The sequence below is a fragment of the Vitis riparia genome, chromosome 4, assembly GCF_004353265.1.
Source record: "Vitis riparia cultivar Riparia Gloire de Montpellier isolate 1030 chromosome 4, EGFV_Vit.rip_1.0, whole genome shotgun sequence".
NCBI lineage: Eukaryota > Viridiplantae > Streptophyta > Magnoliopsida > Vitales > Vitaceae > Vitis > Vitis riparia.
Window position 1 is genome coordinate 2,540,896 of NC_048434.1, and position 22,208 is coordinate 2,563,103.

The 22,208-nt window shown below is 37.2% G+C and overlaps 1 protein-coding gene across 3 annotated transcripts; it reads right to left on the reverse strand.

Moving 5' to 3' along the window:
* Positions 1–837: 837 nt before the first annotated feature.
* Positions 838–21,201, reverse strand: LOC117912555 (oligouridylate-binding protein 1B-like). Of its 3 annotated transcripts, none has more exons than XM_034827187.1 (13): positions 21,099–21,201; positions 20,439–20,587; positions 15,680–15,741; positions 15,234–15,336; positions 8,872–8,948; positions 8,470–8,531; positions 8,274–8,361; positions 7,520–7,595; positions 7,186–7,216; positions 6,960–7,079; positions 3,618–3,703; positions 2,786–2,959; positions 838–1,390 (listed from the first exon to the last, which is right to left on the reverse strand). In XM_034827187.1, the coding sequence occupies exons 2-13, from the start codon at positions 20,556–20,558 to the stop codon at positions 1,076–1,078; spliced, it is 1,314 nt and encodes a 437-aa protein (XP_034683078.1). In that variant the 5' UTR covers positions 20,559–20,587; positions 21,099–21,201; the 3' UTR covers positions 838–1,075. The 3 variants fall into 3 exon arrangements, with proteins under 3 accessions (XP_034683078.1, XP_034683079.1, XP_034683080.1); XM_034827188.1 differs by having other exon boundaries at positions 21,050–21,150; XM_034827189.1 differs by lacking the exon at positions 21,099–21,201 and adding an exon at positions 20,675–20,777.
* Positions 21,202–22,208: the final 1,007 nt, after the last annotated feature.

The window sequence follows — 22,208 nt, forward strand, 5'->3', positions numbered from 1 at the left end:
ATAAATGACATCAAGTTATAAGACAATGAGACTTAAAAAGGGGAACACCTCTTTCATTTAAAAAATATCTATAACATAAATTATTAAATTCTTTAAAATATTTTTAAAGGATTTTTCTACATTAAATATATTGAAATTTTCTAATGACTTTTCTTTCTATTTTTTAATTCTTTTGAAAATTTCCTTTAAATATTATTAATAATTTTTTTTTTATGTATATAAAATCTAAAACTTTTTTTTAAATGTTCTTAGTTCTATGGTTGTTTAATTTGATACATTTTCATAATTAATATTTAAAATTATTTAATTTGTTAATAATAATATAAAATATCATTGATTACCTTAATGATAACTAAAAATAATAATATTTTCCTTGGATCCTCCCTTAGCAAAAGTCTTTGGCTAAGTCGTTTAACTTTAAAACACTCAACTATCAGCATTAAGTCTTTGGCTCTGCTGTTGTTGAATCGCTATCAACAACGCCTACATGCCTTAAAACACTTGACTACTAACCAAACCTTGGGCCCATCAGATATATAGAAAGCTGGTAGTTTCCTCAGTTGACCCACCCAACTTTCCCACATGTGGCAGAGTTGGGTAGGTAAACTGAGGCATGAGGGAAAGTTGGGTGGGCTTGAGGCCACCAGCATTCTATACTAAGAGTGATGCCAATTCAAGGGTTTTACTTTTTGAACAAGTTATGGGTGATGCTAATCCTTTCAACTATTTTTTCAGAAGAAAAATGGAGATGGAAAAAATGCTCTTATGCCTTGTCTCACATTAAATTTCCATAATGGGTTTGCGTGTGATTAGGAGTAGAACACAAATGTAATTATATGTATTAACAGAGGACCTCAATCTATATTAAATCAGAGCTTAAATCTCATTAGATGCCCGTTTGATGTGAAATATTACATAATGTGAAATACAATACCCAAAATTCTGTAACTGAAAACAGGCTCGTTTTGTTTAGAAAACCCATATTGAAGAAATAGAAAGAGACAAACGAAGGGGAAACATTACAGAGGTCACCAAAAAGAAAGCATTTCTGCTCACATCTTTCATGGCCCCATTGTTAATGATAATACATCAGCTGCTGGCCTGATGAATTATTAGGATATCCATCATACATAGCTTGGGTGCCACCAGAGCTCACACCCATGGAACCTGCAGCTAGACCATGATGTCCAGTCATCTGCATAAGAGCTTGGCCCGAGAGGCTGGATGCAGCAGCTTGGCTTAAGGCAAGTTGGCGCTGATAGGCCAACAACTCTGCTGGTGAGTAGCCTTGGTTAATGCCAGCAGTAGGAAGGATCTGATATGGTTGAGCTGGAGGAGGTAGGGGATTAGAAGCTGTACCGAGAGGCGTTGGCTTGCTACCCCATGAGCACTGCATGCATGCACAAAATGAAGAATGAGTTCTTCAAATGGGATCCACAACAGTTTTCTTTTCAATGAATGTTCTTTTCTAATGGAAAATATGTCACATTTATAATCTATATGACCAAGGATGAAGATCTATTATATTCATAATATAATAGATCTCTGGGAGTGTCTTGCTTCGGCATCACCAAGGATGAACCACATTGTTAAGAACTGGTCAAATAACAGCAAGAACCATTTTTATTTTCAACTGCTCAGATAAGCTCATCAATACATTTGAGTTTACAACTTGTAGATAGACAAGATGTGCATTGAATCTGAGATTCTCATGTTTCTCATGGATGCCAAATGTCAAGTTGATGAGATCTAAACCTATTCTATCCACATAGCATTGCAAACTAGAGCTTTATTGTAATTTTTTTCTTTAAAAGGAAATGATATTTTAATGAAAAGACTACCTATATCCAATCAATTTGGTATTTAGCATCCAAGATACAGGTAGACCGGTAAAATATGAGTTGCAATAAATGTTCTTTGAGAAGAGGAAATTATGAATGGGATATTGATTGGAGATTGAAACCTGTCCTCTGTGTAGCACCTATCCTATCCATATAGCACTGGGAACTAGAACTAGAGTTTTGTCCCATTTTTTCTCATGAAAAGAATTGCCATTTTTATGAATCAACTACCTATATCCAGTCAATTTGATATTTAGCCTCCAAGACAATAGTGGACAATGGCGGATTGGGGAAGTAGTAGTGGCACAAACTCTTCTTTGAGAAAGGAACTTATTAACAGTGTGAAACAGCAATTCTCACACCATGTGTGTGAGATATTCAGGCAAAGAGGAGTTGGAGTGGAGCTTCTCTATGAGTTTCATAAAACGTTATTTGACAGGTAAAATAGATTGGTCAGGTGAAAATAAATAAATAAAAGAATTCTCACACCATCGTTGTGTGTGAATATTGAGCAAGGTAAAAAAGAAAAAGGAATCCTCACACCACTTACGTGTATGAGTAATTCAGACAGTAGTTGAAGAAGAAGAATTGATGGAGCGAAGAGGCAAACAAAAAAAAAATCTTTCACCATCTGTGTGCGTGTGTGAACATTTGGCAGAAGAAGAAGAATTGATGGGGAGAAAAGCAAATAAAAAAGAGTATCTTCCACCATTTGTGTTTGTGTGTGTGAACATTCATTGGAAGAAGAAGAATAGATGGGAGGGAAAAAGGGAAAAAGGAAAAAGAAAAAGAAATTCTCATACCATTTATGTGAGTGATTATTCAGCAAGAAGAAGGTACCCCAACACATTTATAAAGGCAATACATAACAAAAAAAAAAACAAAAACTACACAGTCCAACAGGAAGCAATTGAACAAAAAAAAACTAGCAGAATTTTTCTTACCTTCATGGATTTTCCACGAACTATCCTTCCATTCGCCATCTGAATGGCCAAGGCTGCTTCTTCATGGGTGTGGTACCTGACAAACCCAAAACCTTTATCCCTCTGGATGCGCACTTCCTCAATAACCCCAGCTCCAAGAGCATGAAACTGACAGTGAAGTTCAGCTTGAGTTACCTGAGCACAGAGATCAAAAGTTAAGGAAAATATAGACCCAACAACAGATAGGAATCCTGAAAATATGATGATTTCTGTGAGAAACTATAGCCACCAGTTTGGAAAACAGAAGCAGCAAAAGATATGGGAAGGAAAATAAGGAAATATGAAAAACATGGTAACCTAAGATAATTTAAAGCTGCCAAAGAAAACAAGCGGAAAAGTATGTTAGAATGAAGAACTTCACAAAGAAGACATTCAGGTAACAATTTTTGGGAAGCTTGTATTAGATGTTGTATATCCTTCCCTAAATTTAGCTTATTCTAACCATGTTAGCCTCCAAATTTCCCCCATGAGATGCTACAAAGGAAGTTTACAATAGGAAAGCTTGCAAAGAAATTTAACTACATAATTCAAGAACATGAGAAACTCAATTCTGAAAAGTTAAAAAATATTTCCAGTAGGAATATGCCACCTCTTTAGCATCTCAAAAAGTATTTGAGAGCCTTCCAAAATAATAGAAACAGGTTCACTATAATTTTAAATAAATGTCTAACTGGATTAGGAAATGGAATCTAAGAAGCAAAGTTCATATGTATAGAAAGAGCATAGGTTGACTAAGCAAAACAATACCAGATTAAAATCTTTTGATTCCTTTATTCTTCATTCTTCTAATTACCTCATGAGAAAGGTTGCCAACATAGACAGTAGTGTATGCTGGATTATTTTCAGGGGCCTCCTCATTTGTATTCTCTTGACTTCCATCTGTGAAATACAGAAAAAACAGGAAAAAGCAATCAGCACCCAAAACTTCCTGGCCAGTGTTGTGCATGGCATAACTTTTAGTTGGTGCAGACACTTTGGACCACAACTGATGAAGACAAAAAAAGAAAGAGGTGAGACAGAGGTAGTGAGAGAGAGGGGTGCAGAGATCAAATCCTGACTTCCTTCTAATTGGCCCTTTCCTACCTAAGTCCTTCCTTTGGGAAGAAGCCAGGCCACCTCATTTTGGGACCTCGTGCTTGATAGGATCTCCAGAAGCTTGGATGGTTCAAGGAAAGACTTTCTATCCCTTGAAGTAGAATCACCCTAATCCAATATTGTTCAGCCAGTATCTCCACTTATTACCTGCTGGTATTCAAAACCCCAATGGTAGCTGCTTTTATGATTTGAGAGGAATCAACAAGATTTTCTTTCCTCAGATGTTAGAAAAGGGAGCAGAGATCATACTATAAATTGGAATCAATTTTGCAAGCCAACACAAATGAGAGCCTGAAAAGTGCTCAGGGCTTGAGGGGGCTTTCAGTAGGAATAGAGCATTCTTTGGAAAGTGGCTTTGGAGATCTCCTATAGAGAATGGCTTGGTGTGGCATTGTGTTATTACTACAAGTATCTATGGGGTGCGTACAAATGGATGAGATGCAAACACAATATATAGGTGGTTACATCCTAGAAAGCCATCTCCAAAGGCTTTTAAGATTTTTTTTTTTCATCAATTTGTTGATTTCTTGGTGAGAGATAGTTTGAGAATTCATTTTCAGGAGGATCCTTGGTAGGCTAGTTAACCTCTTTGTATTCTCTATTCTGATCTTCATCACATTTTGAGGGGGAGAAATCTTCTTATATCTCATTTTTTTAGATTACTTGCAGCATTTCCTTTCCTGCAACATTGACTTCCGGAGTAATTTACCACATCAGGAAATTGATGGGTTATCTTCATTGTTTTTTTTTTTTTTTTTGGATAAATAAGTGTGTGTATATTAAAAACAGGAAACGCCAAAACAGCGTCTCAAAGTATACAATAAGTATATACCGACCTCCAATAGGCTCACCTAAAAGGGAGAGGGAGAGAAACAAAAAACATCACCTGCCCTCACTTAGAACCAAGCCAATCAATAAAGCTAACAAGGGAAATAGGGTCTATATCTACATGCACCCTAGACCAAGACCACAAATTATAAACAAAAGAATTTTCCATCTTTTGAACCAACAATTCCGCATAATCAACCGCTATCATATTCATTTCCTTCTAAACTGTCCAAAAAATACATAATGGGGCCGCCCCCATCCAAGACTTTTTACTAGTTTTACCCACAAAAGGCCCATACCACCCAAGAAGCGCCTCCTTAACCGAAGAAGAGAGGACCTAGGAAACACCAAAAAGAGAAAAAAGCAGCTGCCAAAGAACCCCACGTCTTTGCACAATGAAGAAGAATGTGATCAACAATTTTTTCTTCAACGTGGCAAAGGAAACATCTATTCCCCTCCTCTTGACTTGATCCAAAGTAAGGGTTTTCCCCCAAGTTGCTTCCCACATGAAAAAAGCCACTTTAGGTGGTGCACAATATCTCCAAATGATACTCCGTGGGAACAAAGTAGGATCTCCAAGCTCCAAAATAAGTATAGGGATTTAACCGAAAATTCCCCACATCTCGAAGGTGTTCAAAGCATCCTATCTTCCTCATTCCTATGAACCCTCTTTGCTTGAATCTTCAACAAAAAGCATTCCACTCTTTCCACCTCCCAATCGTTCAACAGCCAAGACAAACAAGGAGCCTACCCATCCCTTTCACCTTCGAAGTTCCAAACATCCGCCACCCACGCATCCTTAAAAGTGGCTAGGGCAAATAAGGAAAGGAAAGGAAAGTAACACAAAGTGGCTCATCTCCACAGCACTTGGCCTTTCAGAATTTTTCTCTCTAACCATTTCCCACAGAAATGGATATTCTGCTACTCAAAAGATCCCACTCCTTTCTAATGATTTTCCAAAGGCCAACACCATACCTATCACCCACCTCCCAGGAACACCAATCCTCATCATCCTCACCGAAATTTTGGATAATGACTTGCTTCCAAAGAGCCCCACTTTCATTGGCAAAGTGCCAGCTCCACTTGCAAAGAAGAGCTTTGTTCATCGCTAAAAGACACCTCACACCCAAGCCCCCTTTCCTTCTCTCTGAGCAGACTGATTTCCATCCAACTAAATGGAGTTTCTGCACAAGAGCCCCACCACCCCAAAGAAAATCCCTCTGAATCTTCTCCAGTCTCAATCTAACCTACCTTGGCATGGGTTATCTTCATTGTTGCTCACTTTTTTTAACTTGTTTACTTCTCTCCAGCATTTTCCCAATTAAAGAACTTTACTTTGGTTCCTTCAGATTCTCAGTCCTTCCATGATCTTTCAAACAATGATTCTCCAATTGCCTTTTGGTTGGAAGTCTGAAGTTCCTCCTAAAATCAAAGCTTGAGTGTGGTTAGTGGTTGATTTACGAATGACTTATCATAGATCAAGAGGCCCATATGACAACAATATATCATATCGGTTAACTACATCATGTATTTTTTTTTTTCTTTCTTTTTTGATTTATCAATACATTAAAAATATTTCTTCATATTATCCTAGGCTTCATTGATTTGTCTTATGAATTGTTCAAGGCTTATTGGCAAAAGAAAACAAGATGTGCATTTTTGCATGTTTATTTGCAATGCAAACAGACAAACTAGGTCCAAAATGCTTCAGTATGAATATCCTGGGGCCACCATGTTTCACACTCAATATAAGGGCTGTGTATAGTAAAATATACATATAAAGCTTGCGTATCAAAAAAAAAAAAAAAAAGTAAAAATGAAAATATTCAAAAAAATAAAAAGATTTTCTAGAGCACCACACCTGAAACAACTTGGCCCTTTTGAAATATGTTAGTCAACCAAGCTACCTACTAACTAGGCCCACCATCTACATCACCTAGGCATTTTGACAACATGGCCAACTAGTCAATTTTCTGAGCATACTCATCAATTGTTTTTCTGTAAAATCCAAATGCAATTGAATAATGCCTCTACTTTTTCAAATTGACTGGACTTAGCCCACATGGTATCTGTGGTTCTATAAACATGCAGATATCTCCATGTAAGTGGAAACCTAAACCTGGGGTAACAAAAGAATAGCAGCAACCTACGTTCAATTCCCTTGCCATCCTACATGATTTGTGGTCTGATGAGTAGAAGAGATTTACAATACCTGAAGATCCATTAGTAAGTACAACTGCGTTTTGATTTTCATTAACCTGCTTGTCCTCATTAAAGCCAGCACCTTTAGTTGCCCAGTTGCATCTTATTTGCCTATTCCCAAGCCATTTACCTACAAGATGGGTGTGAAACCAATCAGACGTTCCACAGAGATAGCTCCCAAACCACTCAAGACAGATAAAACTGAACGGAGATCAACAAGTTGTTAGATGCCCAACCACTCAAGTCATTGATGGCACTCTGTGCATCCTGCAAAACAATCAAATAAAGCACTTAATAAGATTTCTGGTTCTTCTCATCCTGAAGATACTCTAGACAGACTTGGATTTGGTTCTGATCTACTAAAGGCAAAAATTATTGTTTCTTAACCACAATAAAAATGAAAATCGAAAAAAAAAATATATTTTTTTTTTTTTTTGCGATTCCATGTTCTCCAATCAACCAAACAGAGCAAAATATTTAGAAAAGGACTTCAATGATGAAGTTTGAATTTCTGAGAAGGATTAGGTTTAAAATTGGAAATATTCTAAACTTCAACTATGTAAGCAATACCTGCTGATTACGGAAAGAAACAAAGCCATATCCTTTTGACCGTCCAGTTTTGTGATCCCACATGACCCTTGCATCTCTGGAAATGTTTTTTAAAAATTAACTTAAATAAATAAAATATGAATAAACAAACAGCATAAGTATCACACCAAAAAAGAGTTCCATACTGATACTCGATGCAGGGAAGGGGACAAGAAATGGAGCAATTTAATGTACAAGTTTATAAATCCACTCCTGTATCAGTATTGATATTGGCTGTTTTGTTTATTTATTTATTTTTATTAGAAAGAACAAATTCATTGAAATGAACTGAAGTACAATGAAGGATGAGAAATCCTTCCAAATTTACATGACCTGATCAAAACAAAAAGGATAATATAACAGATCCTAACCATGACCTGACTCTCTAGACACTTTTTTGTACAAGTTGATTGTAAAAGTTGACCCACATTTTTTAAACTGAAAATATTGTAAATCAAGCCAAATCCACAAAAAAAAAAATGAGTGCAAACACACACACACACACAGAGTGACACAAAAGGAAGGATTTTGATGGATCAAAACGTTGTTAAGGAGTAATAAAAACTAAATTTTTCTCTGAAATAGAGAAGCAATTAGTAAACCAAGACAACAATAACATGAACATTGACTACAGTCACAACTCAAGAGGAGATATATGACATGGTACCTCTATCCTAGTAAGGATTCACTCCAAATATGGATTACCAGGAAACCTCAAGAGATACAAGAAACTTACGAACAACTAGCAAAAACTGAGAAGCAGGCATATAAAGTTGCGTCAGTAACCTCTGGGCTCAAATCACCAACAAATATATTAAAGTGCCCTGATTATCATAAGATCATTAATGACCCATTAGAATATTAGAAGAAAATGCAGCTCAGAAGCAACAAAATTAGCAGGAAGCAGAAGAACTATGAAAGCTCAGAGTAACCTGACGTGTCTTCCCTCTGGCCACTGGCATATGCCCAATTCACCTTAAGTGCTTGACCATAACTGCAAATTGAATAAATCAAAAACCATAAAAGACCACTACTTTAAGGCAGAGGCCTGAAGATCCTGATTGAATTATCAAAAACCACATAAGAGCTATCCGTCTTAATCTTGATCTTGATAAAGATAATAAAGGTCCCAGAAACACTGAGGAATTGAAAAAGATGGATAATTCTAGACACCAATTTTAATTTAGGATGTTACTAGCAAAACTGTGATGCATCTTTTAGAATGAAGTATTACAAATAAAATGCACACATGGCAAAGTGAAAATAGTCATATCACATGCCCAAAAAAAGACCACAGATATGCCAAGCTTGATGCAAGATAGATTAATACTTACACTTGACGTCCATGCAATGTCATTATTGCAAGACTAGCAGATGCTCGATCAAGGTAGTCCACAAAACCATATGACGACTGCAAAAATAATGGAATAATCTAAGCATCAAAACCAAGCAAATTGAAGAAATAGCTAGCAAAAGCTTTGGTTGACTGGAAATGAATAAGGTAAGCATAAAAATTACAGTACACAAAAGTATTCATGTTATCAATAATGAATATAGACACTAAAAGGCTCCTCAAGTTTCTGGTATGATTGGGAGGTCACGTCGGGTTTTTCTTTTCCCTTTTTTGGTGTAATAGGTTGACTTGGTTGAAGAGCAACCAAGACATTGCTCATAATCCAGTTTTAACATGACAAATTGAAAAATATTAGGTGGACCATCATTTTATCAGGGAGAGGCCAAAAAAAACTGGTTTATGCAAAGCCTCTGTAGAAACTGGTGGACAACTTGCTGATGTCCCAACCAAAAGGGGCAGACAAGTAAAATTTTTCAAGTTATTCTAGGCAAGTTTAAGTTTTTGTTTTTTTTTTTTTTTTTCTTTGATAGGTAAACAGGAAAATATATTAAAGGCACTTGCAAAATGGCACAATAAAGTACACACAAAGTATACAATTAGGCCAAGGAAAAGAAAAGGAAAACCAAACACCCACAACCCTAACAGAAACCCACCCCCAGAAGAGCCAGATAGACCCTAGCAGGAGAACCCACAATAGAAAAAGACCCCCTAACAAACAACAACATAAAATGCCCCAGGCACAAAAGCTGCTCTTGAGCCCATCTACAACTTGCATCCCTTAATCCCCATTTCTCCACTCCTTTCCCGTTACAATGAGCGGATAATTCTTATAATTGACCGTGCTCTCTAATTTTCATATCTCCCTCTCAAACCAGGATGAAGGAGGTTTCCTCTTATTCCCTAGATTCTTAACTCTACGACTTTTTCTTGCCTCCAATTTCTTGAGAAGAGAAATGATCTCCCTTTCAAAACCCACCACAAGCATCCCTACGAAGTTACCAAGCTTGACAAACTCGCTTGGAAGACTACCACGATCTTCTCCCTCCGTAACACATCTGGAGTCCATGTCCAAAGGGGAAACCATTTCCTCATTTCTACCACCAACTCCTTCCTTGAGGGCCCCTTCACAACACTCGTCAAAAGCTCTAGTAAGCTGCCATCATGAAGCATCAGCCTAAGAGGCCAACAACTAAGGCTTAGAGGTCTTTAAGGGCTGAGAATAGCCTTTTATTTCCAGCCAAAGATATTTGGGGTTTGTTTGCCCCTCTTAGAACTCTTTTTTTTTTGCTTGGGAAGCAGTTTGGGGAAAAATTTTAACAGTAGACATATTAATGAAGAGGGGTTGGTCCATGATTAACAGGTGCAACCTTTGTAAAGACAATGAGGAATCGGCGGGCCACATTCTGATTCATTGTGGCAGGACAAGGGAGTTATGGACTTTGCTACTATCTTCTTTTGGACTGGTGTGGGTGTTCCCAGCCTCAGTGAGAAATCTGCTTCTGGAATGGAAAGTTAAGGGGCTAGGGAAGAAGACGAGAGCAGTTTGGAGATTGGCGCCTATTTGTCCTTTTTGGTGTATCTGGGGAGAGCAAAACTGAAGAACGTTCTAAGAAGAAGAGATGTCAGACCCCTGCTTGAGAAACCTCTTTTTTTAGACTATTCTAGAGTGGTCTCAACAGTTTATGGATTTAGACTCTCCCTATTTTCTGAATTTTTTGGGTGATTGGCATGATGGCTAGCTTTTTACCTCTCTAGTTTTCTTCTTTCTTTTTGCAGTCTTGTTTTTGGCTCTCTTTGTACACTGCCTATATACGTAGGATGTGCCCCCTATTTTGGCGTTTTATCAATTCAATTTGTCTTCATCTACCAAAAAAAATAAAAATGGTAGAGGAAGCGGATGCCTAATCGCCTCTGCCACAAGTGCTTCATCGGTGATCGCAATGCGAGAGCTCACCATCACTGACCCTAGAAAGAACTCTCACCTCTCAACCCCGACTCCTTTGCAACTCCCCCGACCATACGCTAAAGACCTAGCGAGAACCCCACTCCCTTTGTGAAGCCCTAACAAGTCCTTTGCTTTCTCAAAATTAACCTTAAATGTTGGCCCTCCCTTCTTATTGACTTTCCTTGGGCTTGGCCCAAACTTAAATCACGCCCCACTTCAAGAGTTATAGCCAAGGGGGCCTCATCAACACACAAAAATCTCGAGCCTAGCCTAAAGCCTCCACATCGAAACCTGAAACCATAAGAGCCTTAGAACTACTAGGTTCCTGGTCCTTAGAAGAAAACAGCCCTCCAATGACATGGACCTCACCCAGTACCTGGCAGCCCAAGGCCTAGGTTTCAAACTTAGCCCAAACGTCCTCAACTTGAAGGTTGGACTTGTCCAAACAAACCCTTCCATCACCAGTTGTACTCCTCATGCTTCTACCTTGGGAACCCACCCCCCTACCAATAGTTGCACCATAGCAGTTTGCAACCTCAATTACCATATCTCTCCTGTTAAAGAACAACACCTCAACGCTTGCAAACTGCAAGGGCTGCACACCAATTCCTATCCCTTTGTCGGCACGAGTAGAACCCTCCACATCTCTTGCAACGAACTAGACAAGACACTCCCATCAAATTTTACCAAGATCCTTAACCTATTGTAAATTAGACAAAAGAGCTATATCTTCAACCACAACAACAAAACCATTGTAACAATCTCCTAATTTCTTATACACCCCTCCGACTTCACAGATGAAAAGGGAGACCCAAAACCCTTACCCACACTTCCTTAGCAAACCCCCCTAGTCACAAACAACCAACCTTGGGTGTCCATTTTACCATATGCAAAACTCTCTCTCTAAGCCTTCTTGAACCTCTTGCAACCATCTTTGCCTCGGAGCTAACATCAAAATCAAATAAAAGCAAAGCTCCCCCAAAGCCCCCCCTCCCCCCTCTTTTGCAAAAACCACAAATTAGTCCCTAGTTTTTCCATCAAAGTTAACCCTAGTAACAGGTCTAAGACCTTTCCAAACCACCTGACCAAGCATCGACTTAAATGCTCCTCCCTAATTTGCACGTCGCTCTCCCTAGGCTGAAGCCAAACTGCTTCTCCTATCACACCCAAATCTTTCTTGACCACATTTGCAACAGTCCCATCTTCTGTCAACTCCTTTGATGTACTCCTTACCTTTGCAGGGTAGACCATTTTCCTAACTTCTATTGAGGAGACGAGTCCTAGATGATGAAGCTTCTCCGCCAATACCCCTTATGTAGACCCTTCCCTTAGGGAAAGATCAACAAAAATCTCTTCGTCCGTTCAGCCACAACAAAGCAAAATAAAAGCCTCCCTGACTTATTCGAACATCATTCCAACTTGAACTTCCTCCCACCCTCCTCCCGTCCTTTGCTCCACCTCACCAAATCTTCATCTCTATAGCAAGCTTCCACCCCTTCCAACAAGCAATGTAAGCTCAGATCCCCATACCTAATCCAGGCAGAAAAGCCTCAGCCTCTTTCCTTAATAACACCTCTCAGCTTTTCCCCTACCACCTCTACAGAAAGATCAAAAGACTTAAGAGTCCATTGCGAACCAGCACCTCCCTCCTCTCGCAGCCATGAGAACACTACATGGCTAATTGGCCCTTGGATGATTACATTCTTTCTTTATGTTAACTTCATTTGAATGACTAAACTCTTCTTTTTGTTTATTCTATGCAAGTTGAGCATGTCAGATATCTATGAACCACCTGTTAGAATCAGCCCTAGAAAGTAAGACTTTTGAAACAAAATAAATGTTATTAACTATATCAATATAATTTATTTTTGTAAATATTTTATGAATGTTGAATTTATTTGAGCATTGTCTTTATAAGCATTCTACCTAATCAATTACATTGAACTTGGTTTGGGTATATGAGGGTATATAAAAGACACAAACCATAGGATTCTTGTAACTTGATAAGCTGTTCACGATTGTTCATGAATTTAGACGATTCAATAAAGGTTGTAGTGCATCACCTACCATATAGTGTAATGACTTATCTTGGTGATTAGAATTTATTAATAATTATTATTCAATACATTCATTTTTTATGAGTAAATATTCAATGCGTTCATAAATCATAGTATTTTGAAAATCATACCTTGATTTGAAGAAAAAGACTTGCTTTGGTTAGATGCTATAATCACCAAGGATATTCCTCCTTAATGATATTAATAATACATGTTCATACACTCTAAATCCAACACTCTCATAGGGGAAGTATCGGATGAATACAGTGTTTATGATTAATATCATCTTCCTATTTATCTATGAAGTAACTTGTACTTATGCCATCACAAATGACTAATTTAATAATAATGAGATAGAGAAACAAACTCTAATCTTTTACTCTTTCCTTTTTCTTCTCTATTTGTTCTTACTATCTCCTAGTCTATCAACTCAAGGGGCTAGAGAAGCATTAGCACACAAAAAAATATGTCAAGCTCACCCCAGAAGAATAATAAATTGCAAGAAAAAGATAATAATAAAGGAGAACAAGCCATCTCCAACCACATTGAGCTCTAGAAACATGAATGCGCATAAATGGGCAACAGACTAAGCAAAACAGTGTGCATTATTCTTCTTCAATAGATTCTTGCCAGAAAGAGATCCAGGGTTGATAAGGTGATTTTGGAATTTCAAAGGGAGGTTGATCTAAATGCAGTTCTAATAGCTAATAAATCTATAAACTCTAAACTTCTGAGCTCAAGTGTAACTTGGATATAAAAAAAATTAAAAAATTAAAAATAAATAAAAAATCTTATAACCATCTAAATAGAGAATTTTTGTTATAAGTTATGGACAAGATGAGATTTGGTTAGAGGTAGTTCAATTGGATAAAATTCTATATTTCCACAATTAGATTATCTATGATGATTAATGGAATGCTGATAGGACTTCTTGAAAATTCAAGAGGAAACAAGAAGAACCATTCTCTCCCTATCTTATAGGTTGGTGATAGTGGCCTTGAGTTGCTTTGTAGCTTCAAGAAATGGAGGGGGTATTTTATTTCTAGGATTCAGGTCGGGGGTTTAGAGATTTCATATGTGGTATTTATTGATTACACCCTCTTATTCTGTGAGCCAAACAGTAACGACTCATTGTATATCGGGTGGATCCTCCTTTCTTTTGAGGCTGTTTTTAAATTGAAAATTAAGATGGAGTAAAGTAAGCTAATCTTAGTTGGAGAAGTAGAGGATCTAGAAGGTCTAGTGTCTATCCTTGGTACTAGGGCAGGTAAGCCACCACCAAACTTTCTAGGATTGCCTTTAAACACCCTCTTTCAGGTCAAAGTAGATTAGCACTCTGTTTAGATATGGTGCAAGAGGAGGCTTACCTCTTGGAAAATGTAATAATTTTTTAAGGGAGGCAAAGTCACGCATTCAAAGAGCACTCTATCCAAATTGAAAATCTATTTTATATCATCCTTGGGATGTCAAGTTTGTAACACGTTTGAAAAGATTTAGTGAGCTTAGTTGTAGTGGAATGGGGGTTCAAAAAGGAAAAATTAATTTAGTTAATTAAGCAATTGGTGTTCCGAAAAGATAAATGTGGTTTGGATATGAGAAGAATGTTCATGTAACCTATGGTCTTGGGTTAGGGTGTCTATAGATTTGAGCCCTTTTTCGTTTGTAAGCTTCATTGATTGGTTAGGCTCTAAGTAAGGGCAGGTGATGTTTTTTGTTTCTATCCCTCCCTCTCTGGTTTAAGACTTTTGGCTTCTTCTGAATACTTCCTATATACTCTTGAGGGCACTGTTTTTGGTGTCCCCTCTTTTCTTTATATACAACTTTTCCTTATCTATCAAAATATATATATATATATGAGAAGAATGTTCATTCTAAGCAAGACCTCACTGGTGATGGCTGTATATATGTGTAGTTGATTGTGTTAATTTGTAGAAGAGGGTCACTATAGGAAAGTTTGTGGAGAAAGTTGGTTGTTGGTGGTTGATGGTTAGTGTTCCAAGGCTGGCGAAGAGGCATTTGAGACAGGTTTGTAGAAAGCTATCAGAAGTGGTTACAATGACTTCCAATCTCATAATTGCATCTTGGTAGCCAGTAAGTAATGAGATTAAACAAAGTTCTAGTTTGGTGTTTGATGTAGCTCCATGAATCCTATTTCCATTTCAGCTCTATCTAGAGCCATTAGCCATATCCGCTATAATGAAATAAACTTTTAAAAGATGTTAAGGAATGAACAAACATTAGTACTACAATAAAGTGCATTAATAAACTAAAGATCAAGTGATGTGATAACCAAGCCAACAATACTATACAAAAAAAGCAAAGCTGATTACTGTATCAAACCTTATCCTTTCTAATGAGTTTGCATCCAGCAAGAGGACCAGCACTTTGGAAAACTTCTGCAAGAAGTTTCTCAGTGACATTTACATGAATATTACCTACATAACTGAAATAATCATGCTATAAGATTAGCACACATGTAAACAAAAAATGAAACACATCTTCAAGATAACACACATGATACCATTTCACACTTCCAACCATGCATGTTATTTTGGTGACTTGATGGCCAAGATGATGAAAAAAAGAAGTTAATACTTGCGTTAGTAAAAGAATAAAATAAAAATCAATCGTGTTCCAGTAACAAATTTCCAAACTGAAAGTCTTCTCAAGTGAAAAATGCATGCAGCTACCAGTTCACAACACATAACTGCCAAAATTAAATTAAAAAGGATACGTATCCCAAAACATTTTAAAAGAAACGTGGAAAAGGGACCCTTAACACTCACACACTGCGGCATGACGATGAATCAAAGCCAGGAGGCAGGTTGCCGCTTGGAACAGGCTCCATCTGCAAAATATAGAAGCAAAAGGAAAGAATAAGCAACTAAAGCCTAGCAAAAGTAAGGGGGATATTGGGGAACATGTGGATTCTTGGGTATGAATTTGGAACAATAATGAGGAAAAGAGAAAACAGTATAGTACAGGTGGGATAATGATTTTGAATATCACTAAGAGTCTTTATGTAAGCGAGGACATTTGTACAAGCCTTAAATGCATATTTGGGATTTTAAAACTTCATTAAGAGTCTCCACTGCTTGCTGCACTATGTTTTACAAGAAGCATGCTTCAGGCAAATGCAAGTTTTGAGGGGCAACAACTTTTCCACAATGCATCTAATGAGTCAAAATGGTGTTTCCAATTTAAAGCAAATTTTGGCTCCTCAAAAGCTATTCCAAACAGGCTCAAGTGGGCGTCATATACAGACATGCACATATATACACACATATACAAATACATATAAACATGTATATACAAACATGTACACATGCTTATGCATACATATATGGTGGTATACATCGAAACCAGAGGATACTTCATGACAAGGCAAACACCATAGGATCAAAAAAGAGATGTGGGCTCAAGATGTGTTCTTTAACCGATTAAATAGCCAAGGCCCCAAAATCATGTGCCTGCAATGAAGAGGTAAAACGGAAGAAAAAAGAATGGACACAATGTTTAAGCCATAGTTATGCAAAAAGAAATATTGGACCATAGTTGAAAATTTTAGAAAAAAGTACACATATTTCCTGCTACTTCAGAACATATATGGTGAAATAGAAGCCTATCAAAAAGATATATCTGGTCAAATAAAAGGAATGAAGTTCATGTCCAAATTATTTCATTTTCTTTTTCCCCTGATTTCTTTTAATGGGTTTTGAATGTTTAGTCTCATTAATGAAGATCGCGCATACAAGGCTTGAAGCAGAGAGACCTTAAAAAAATTATAAATAAAAAACTGAAAAACATGATAACAAAAAATTCCATGGGAAAAAGTATCTAAAAGTCATCTTAATGATAGTCCTAACAGTCGAATATTTATCTGTCTCTTGTGCCATATGTTCCTGCAGACTGCCAATGAAAAGTAATTTCAAAAGAGCATGGCTTTATTCAGCAAGCTTTTTAGTCAATGAATTTTAAATATGAAAATTTTTACCTGGGAACCCTTACCATTTTTAAAATTGTATATTCATTTAAAATCTGTTCTTTTGTCTTCTTAGACAAAACACACCTCATTCTTTTGTATTCATTGACATCAGCTGGAAACAACACATAGTATGGAGTAAAAAGCAATAAATGATCAAAATTGATGAAAACTTGAATTGGGAGATGGAGAGTTGAGAATGCAAACATTTTTTTTTCTCAATGGGTAAATAGAATAATATATTAAAAAGCACTAGCAAAAGGCACAATCAAATACACACGAAGTATACAAAAAAGACCTAAATGCTAGCAAGAGAAAAAGGGCAAAGCAAAAACAAACCACCCAACAGCAACCAACCCCAACATCTTAGAAACCTAGGTAAAAGCCTAGGATGGACTAGAAGCCACTCGAGAGCCCTTCTGTAACCAAACACCAACTACCAAGTTGTGAATGAAGGAAATGACCTCATAACGAAAGAACTGTAGCCCCATTGCTCCCCTCTTTCCCCCTAACTGAGAGAGAAGAACAATTGTAATTCACCAAACAGTCAAGCTTTCGGATTTCCCTCACCAGGCGAGTAAGCAAAAATTTTCTACTTCCCTTTGAGACTTCAACTCCATGCCCTTTTCTTGATTCCATTTTCCTCAAAAGGGAATTAATTTCCTTTTCAAACCCCACCACAAGCAACCCCAAAAAACTGCTGAGCTCTACAAACTTACCAGAAAAGCTAAGGTCCTCCCTCTTCAACAAGCAACAGGCCTCCAAGGCTTTGTTGACCTCTAGACCCTCATCCCTACCCACCAACACCTTACCTGAAGACACTTTTCTTCACTTCTCATAAGATCCAACAACCTTCCATCTTGGAGCAACATTCAGAGCGGCTAAGAGCCAGAAGAAAGAGTCCCCACGGGAGGTGTGGCCTTTGCCTTACCTGCTGACCCATTAATGACAGCAGGAGGCCCAGCCAAAGATGAAGAGTCGAAACAGTGAGCCTAGCTTCTAAGCCTATCATTTCAGCCAAAAGGGCTTCGTTCACCCTCAAAGCCCACCTTGCCAGCCCCTGTTTCACCACCTTTAGGAGAGGATCGCCAAAAAGCTCTAATGAGGAAGCAATGTAGCCATCGAAAGGGTTCCTCTGAACCCTTGGGAACTAATAACCAGGGTTTCAAGAGACATAAGTCAAGTTTCAAGTGGCCCAGACTTATGAAGCCCAAACTGGCTTCTGTTGCACAAACCTAACAAGGGGGGTTTGGACCGGCCTAAGAAGAAGGCGGCTTACCAACTTTCACTTCAATTAAAGCCCTCCAGCTGAGCGACCCATAAGGGGGCCCAAAAAATGCCCCACCCAAACTGCTGACTAACTTTGACTGCGCACAGTCCTCCAAAACTTGTGTACTGCGACCAGGCACAGCCCCCAAAGCCAACTGCACAAATGCTTCTGCCTGCAAGTCCACTGCATCACGCCTCCCTTCTTTCCCCTCCACTCTCCCAGCCACGCATGAACATCCCTCCCTGTTATCCCTACCATCTGGGCTTCTGCAACTCCTCTTAGAAACCGACTTTAACAACCATGGCAGAAATTCCCACCACAAGTGAATGGCAAAGACAACGTCTCAGTCCACAACCATTAGCAGATTAGGCACTTTTTTCCCACTAGATTTAATGAGTAACCCAGCCCATTTCAGGTGATACCTCTCCTTTGTCTCCATATCCACCAACACAAAACCTCCACAGGCATTGCCCCACCCTTTTAAAGAACTCTTTCCCCCACAGATGCACCAGTAGACCCAACACACTCACCCACACTTCACCAATGCAGGCACCTTCTCTAAAGCATCCAGCATTCGACTCCCACCAGTCCAGTTGCAAACTTCTTCCCTCAAACAAGCTAGACCCTCCAATCAAAACTCTTTCAGCCTCAAAAACAAATTCAAACTTAAAAATAATGAGATTGTCTCCCAAAAAAGACAGCTTCAAATCCCCTTTCAAACCCCAAGATTGGCGAGCCCACAAATTCAGCACGTCCAGAGCTAGCAATCGGTCAGAAGAACCATCCCACCTCCCCACCAAACACTTCTTGAGGAACCCCAAATTACTTAAAACCTCCTAACTCACTTTCTATCCACACATCATCGCCTAACTCCCTCTTATCTCTATTCAACACCTCTGCAAAGGTTGTCACCTCTCTTTTCCTCTCAACACCTAACCAGCTCCTTTGACTCCTCCAAAGGCCTAGACACAGGGACTACCCCAACACTTCTAAGACTTGTAGCAAGAATCTTCCAACCCCCTTGAGGAGCCTTTCCTTATGGGAAAACTAAAGAAAACCTTTTTTCCTCTACGCACGCAACTGAGCACAACAAAAACCTTCCAGCTTTGTTGTAGTGCAACTCCAACTTGTAGCCCCTTCCCCCTTCATTCCACAACCTTTTGAAAGGCTTCCTGAACTTCCCTTCATAGCAATCTTCCACCCCCCCAAGGAGCCAAGAAAGACCCCTCTCCCCAAATTTGATCCAGGAGGAAAACCCCCGTCTCCTTTCTACAATCTTCCCCACCAACTACATTTAACTGACTCCAAAAAGATTTCAAAGGACTTCGATTCCACATTAAAAAACAACTCCTTCCGACAAGAGACCCCTTCTTCAACCTTGCTTCTTCCATGGTCACATCATTGGACTATAGCCAAGGGAGAACTTCCTAAAGAGGTTAGAGTGAGAATGCAAACATACTTTATACAACCACACATATCCATTTTTGATTTTTTTTTTTTCTGCTCCACATCCTTGAAGCAATTCCAACTGAACAAAATGTGATTGCCACCATTTTCTAATAATAAAAAATTAAAGTAGAGCAATAAACACATGACATGATCTTACTAATCTGGTCTGACTTCATCAAGCATAGAGTACCAACCAAACCAAGGAAACGGAATTGGGGCTTTCATTTCCAAATTCAAGGCTCCAATTCCGTGCAGCCAAAGCTATAATGCAACAAAAAAAGAGGAAAAAAAAAAAAAACAGAACAAACACACAAGCCAACCCATAAATTTTACGCGCATGTTTGGAACACTGGAAAAGGGAATGGAAATGGGAAATTAATTCCATTTTGCATTCATTATCACTTTTGGATTACTTATTAGAAATGGAAACAGGAAAAAGAGATCATTATCATGGAAACCAAAACTCACTCTTGTAGGAAGTTTGATTCCTTCCTTCCACATGGTATTGTGATTCACCTCCACTCATAATCCTATACCCATTCCTTTCCTGTGTGCCAAACACACCTTAAATGCATTTTAAAAATTGGATATCTCTGAATCTTGTCAAGTTTACAACTCAATAACTCCTTTTAAAACATGAACATGGGCTATTTCAACCCAAATTGAAGCTATCCAATCCTATACATTCAAGAATATTGACATTATACCAAAAACAGTTGGCTATTTCTTACAAAACAAAATTTAGTTATATATAAAGCTTCGTATAACTCTCTTGTCAAATTGAACCAGTGATTCTTTCATGGTTATCGATTAGTATCCACGTAGAGGGAGAAGAGTATGTTACTTGAGACATGGCAGCCGCAGCGAGTACACCCGGGTGGTACATATGCTGCTGCTGAAGCAATGCTTGCTGCATTAGGGTTTGTTGTTGTTGCTGCTGCTGCTGCTTAAACCTCTGCTGCATAGCCTAGGGATCCCAATAGATCAGACAACCTGAAAAATTGATCCCCTGTTTGGTTAACAAGAAATATGGGACCACAAAAATAAATAAAAATTTGAAATGTCAATAGAATATCATACCCCACCCACGAGAGATTTCCCAAACACGGAAAATCTAAGACCTGAAAGTTTCAATTATTATCTTATCCCACAATTTCACAGCACCCAAACGGAACATTAAAAAGAGAGAAAACAAGGAAATGAAGCCAATTTTGTGAACGAAACCACAATCCGAGAAGGACCCATTTGGCTGCTGAGAAAATTTGGGAAAAGGGGGAGAGAAACCATACCCATGGATCTCAAAATTGCGGATTACTCACACCCCAAAAGAAAAACCAAAAATAGAAAACTAGACCCAACTGAGGCAAAGAAGAAAACAAGATCTAACAATCCAAATACAAAACAGAAAAGATCACAAAACAAAAACAAAAACCAAAAAAGGGGAAAATAGAAAACCTGAGTTGAGAGAGAGATGATGGGTGGAATTGGATTGAATTTCGTGTACCTGTATTTTCGATTTTGTTGTGTCGGAGAGAGAGACCCAAACCGAGAATAGACTAATATGAGTATTTATGAAAGGAAAGGAAAATTTTTTATTGCTATATACCATAGTCTACACCAAGTGGTTACATCACCTTAGCTTTAAAAATAATTCAAAGTTAGGCTTAAAATTAATTAGGGTTTGTTCATGATACCCAATACTAATTTTCCTTATCATATTGAAAAAGGTAAAAGGTGCCACGTATACATATACATACACATATGGGTCCCACCTTAATCCTATCACTTTTATGATTGATACCTTGATTATAATCTCATATCTTTATAACTTCATTTAATCATCCAAATTTTGTCCTCCAATTGAGTTGTTCATACTATTGATTTTTTTTATTTAATTAAATTTTATTTTATATGGAGGATAAGAAATTTATTTTATTTTATTTTATTTATTTAAAATATGAATTTATCAAATTGTTTTTTATCTCATTTACCTACACCAGATAGAATATATCTTAAAATTATAATTTTTTTATATATGATTTATTTTTTATAATAAATATTTATGGTTATCTTATATATTTACGATATTTTAAATATATCTATTTTTATTATTCAAAATTAATGAAAATAAGTATGAATTAAAATGGATAAATATTAACTAAAATTAATAAGGATAAATATGTATGATGATTTCAAATAAATTTTAAATTAATTTTATCAAACAATCCTAATACTTAAAACAAAAAATAAAAATAAAAAGTTTTAAATTAAGAATTTAAGAATCATTTGACTCAAAGTCAACTTAATTCATTAAGTAATAAATATTGAGTATTATTAAACGTTCATTAATAATAATTCAACTTACAAATTTAGTTGTTTGGTAAAATTTAATATTTATTACTTAATGATTTAAGGTGATTTTAAGTCAAATTATTAACTTAAAACTTATTATTATTTTTTTGAAGTATTAAAGTTGTTTAGTAAAATTAATTTAAATTTTATTTTAAATCATTAAATTAACACACACACACACACATATATATATATATATATATATATATATATATATATATATATATATATATATATATATATATATCCTCATTAGTTGTAA

Coding starts and splice junctions, on each gene's coding strand:
- LOC117912555 (XM_034827187.1), bottom strand. CDS start 20,558: ATGCAGCAGAGGTTTAAGCAGCAGCAGCAGCAACAACAACAAACCCTA. Junction 15,742..20,438: donor CTGCGGCTGCCATGTCTCAA/GTAACATACTCT, acceptor TATATTTTGCAG/ATGGAGCCTGTTCCAAGCGG. Junction 1,391..2,785: donor TTCGTGGAAAATCCATGAAG/GTAAGAAAAATT, acceptor GCATGCATGCAG/TGCTCATGGGGTAGCAAGCC.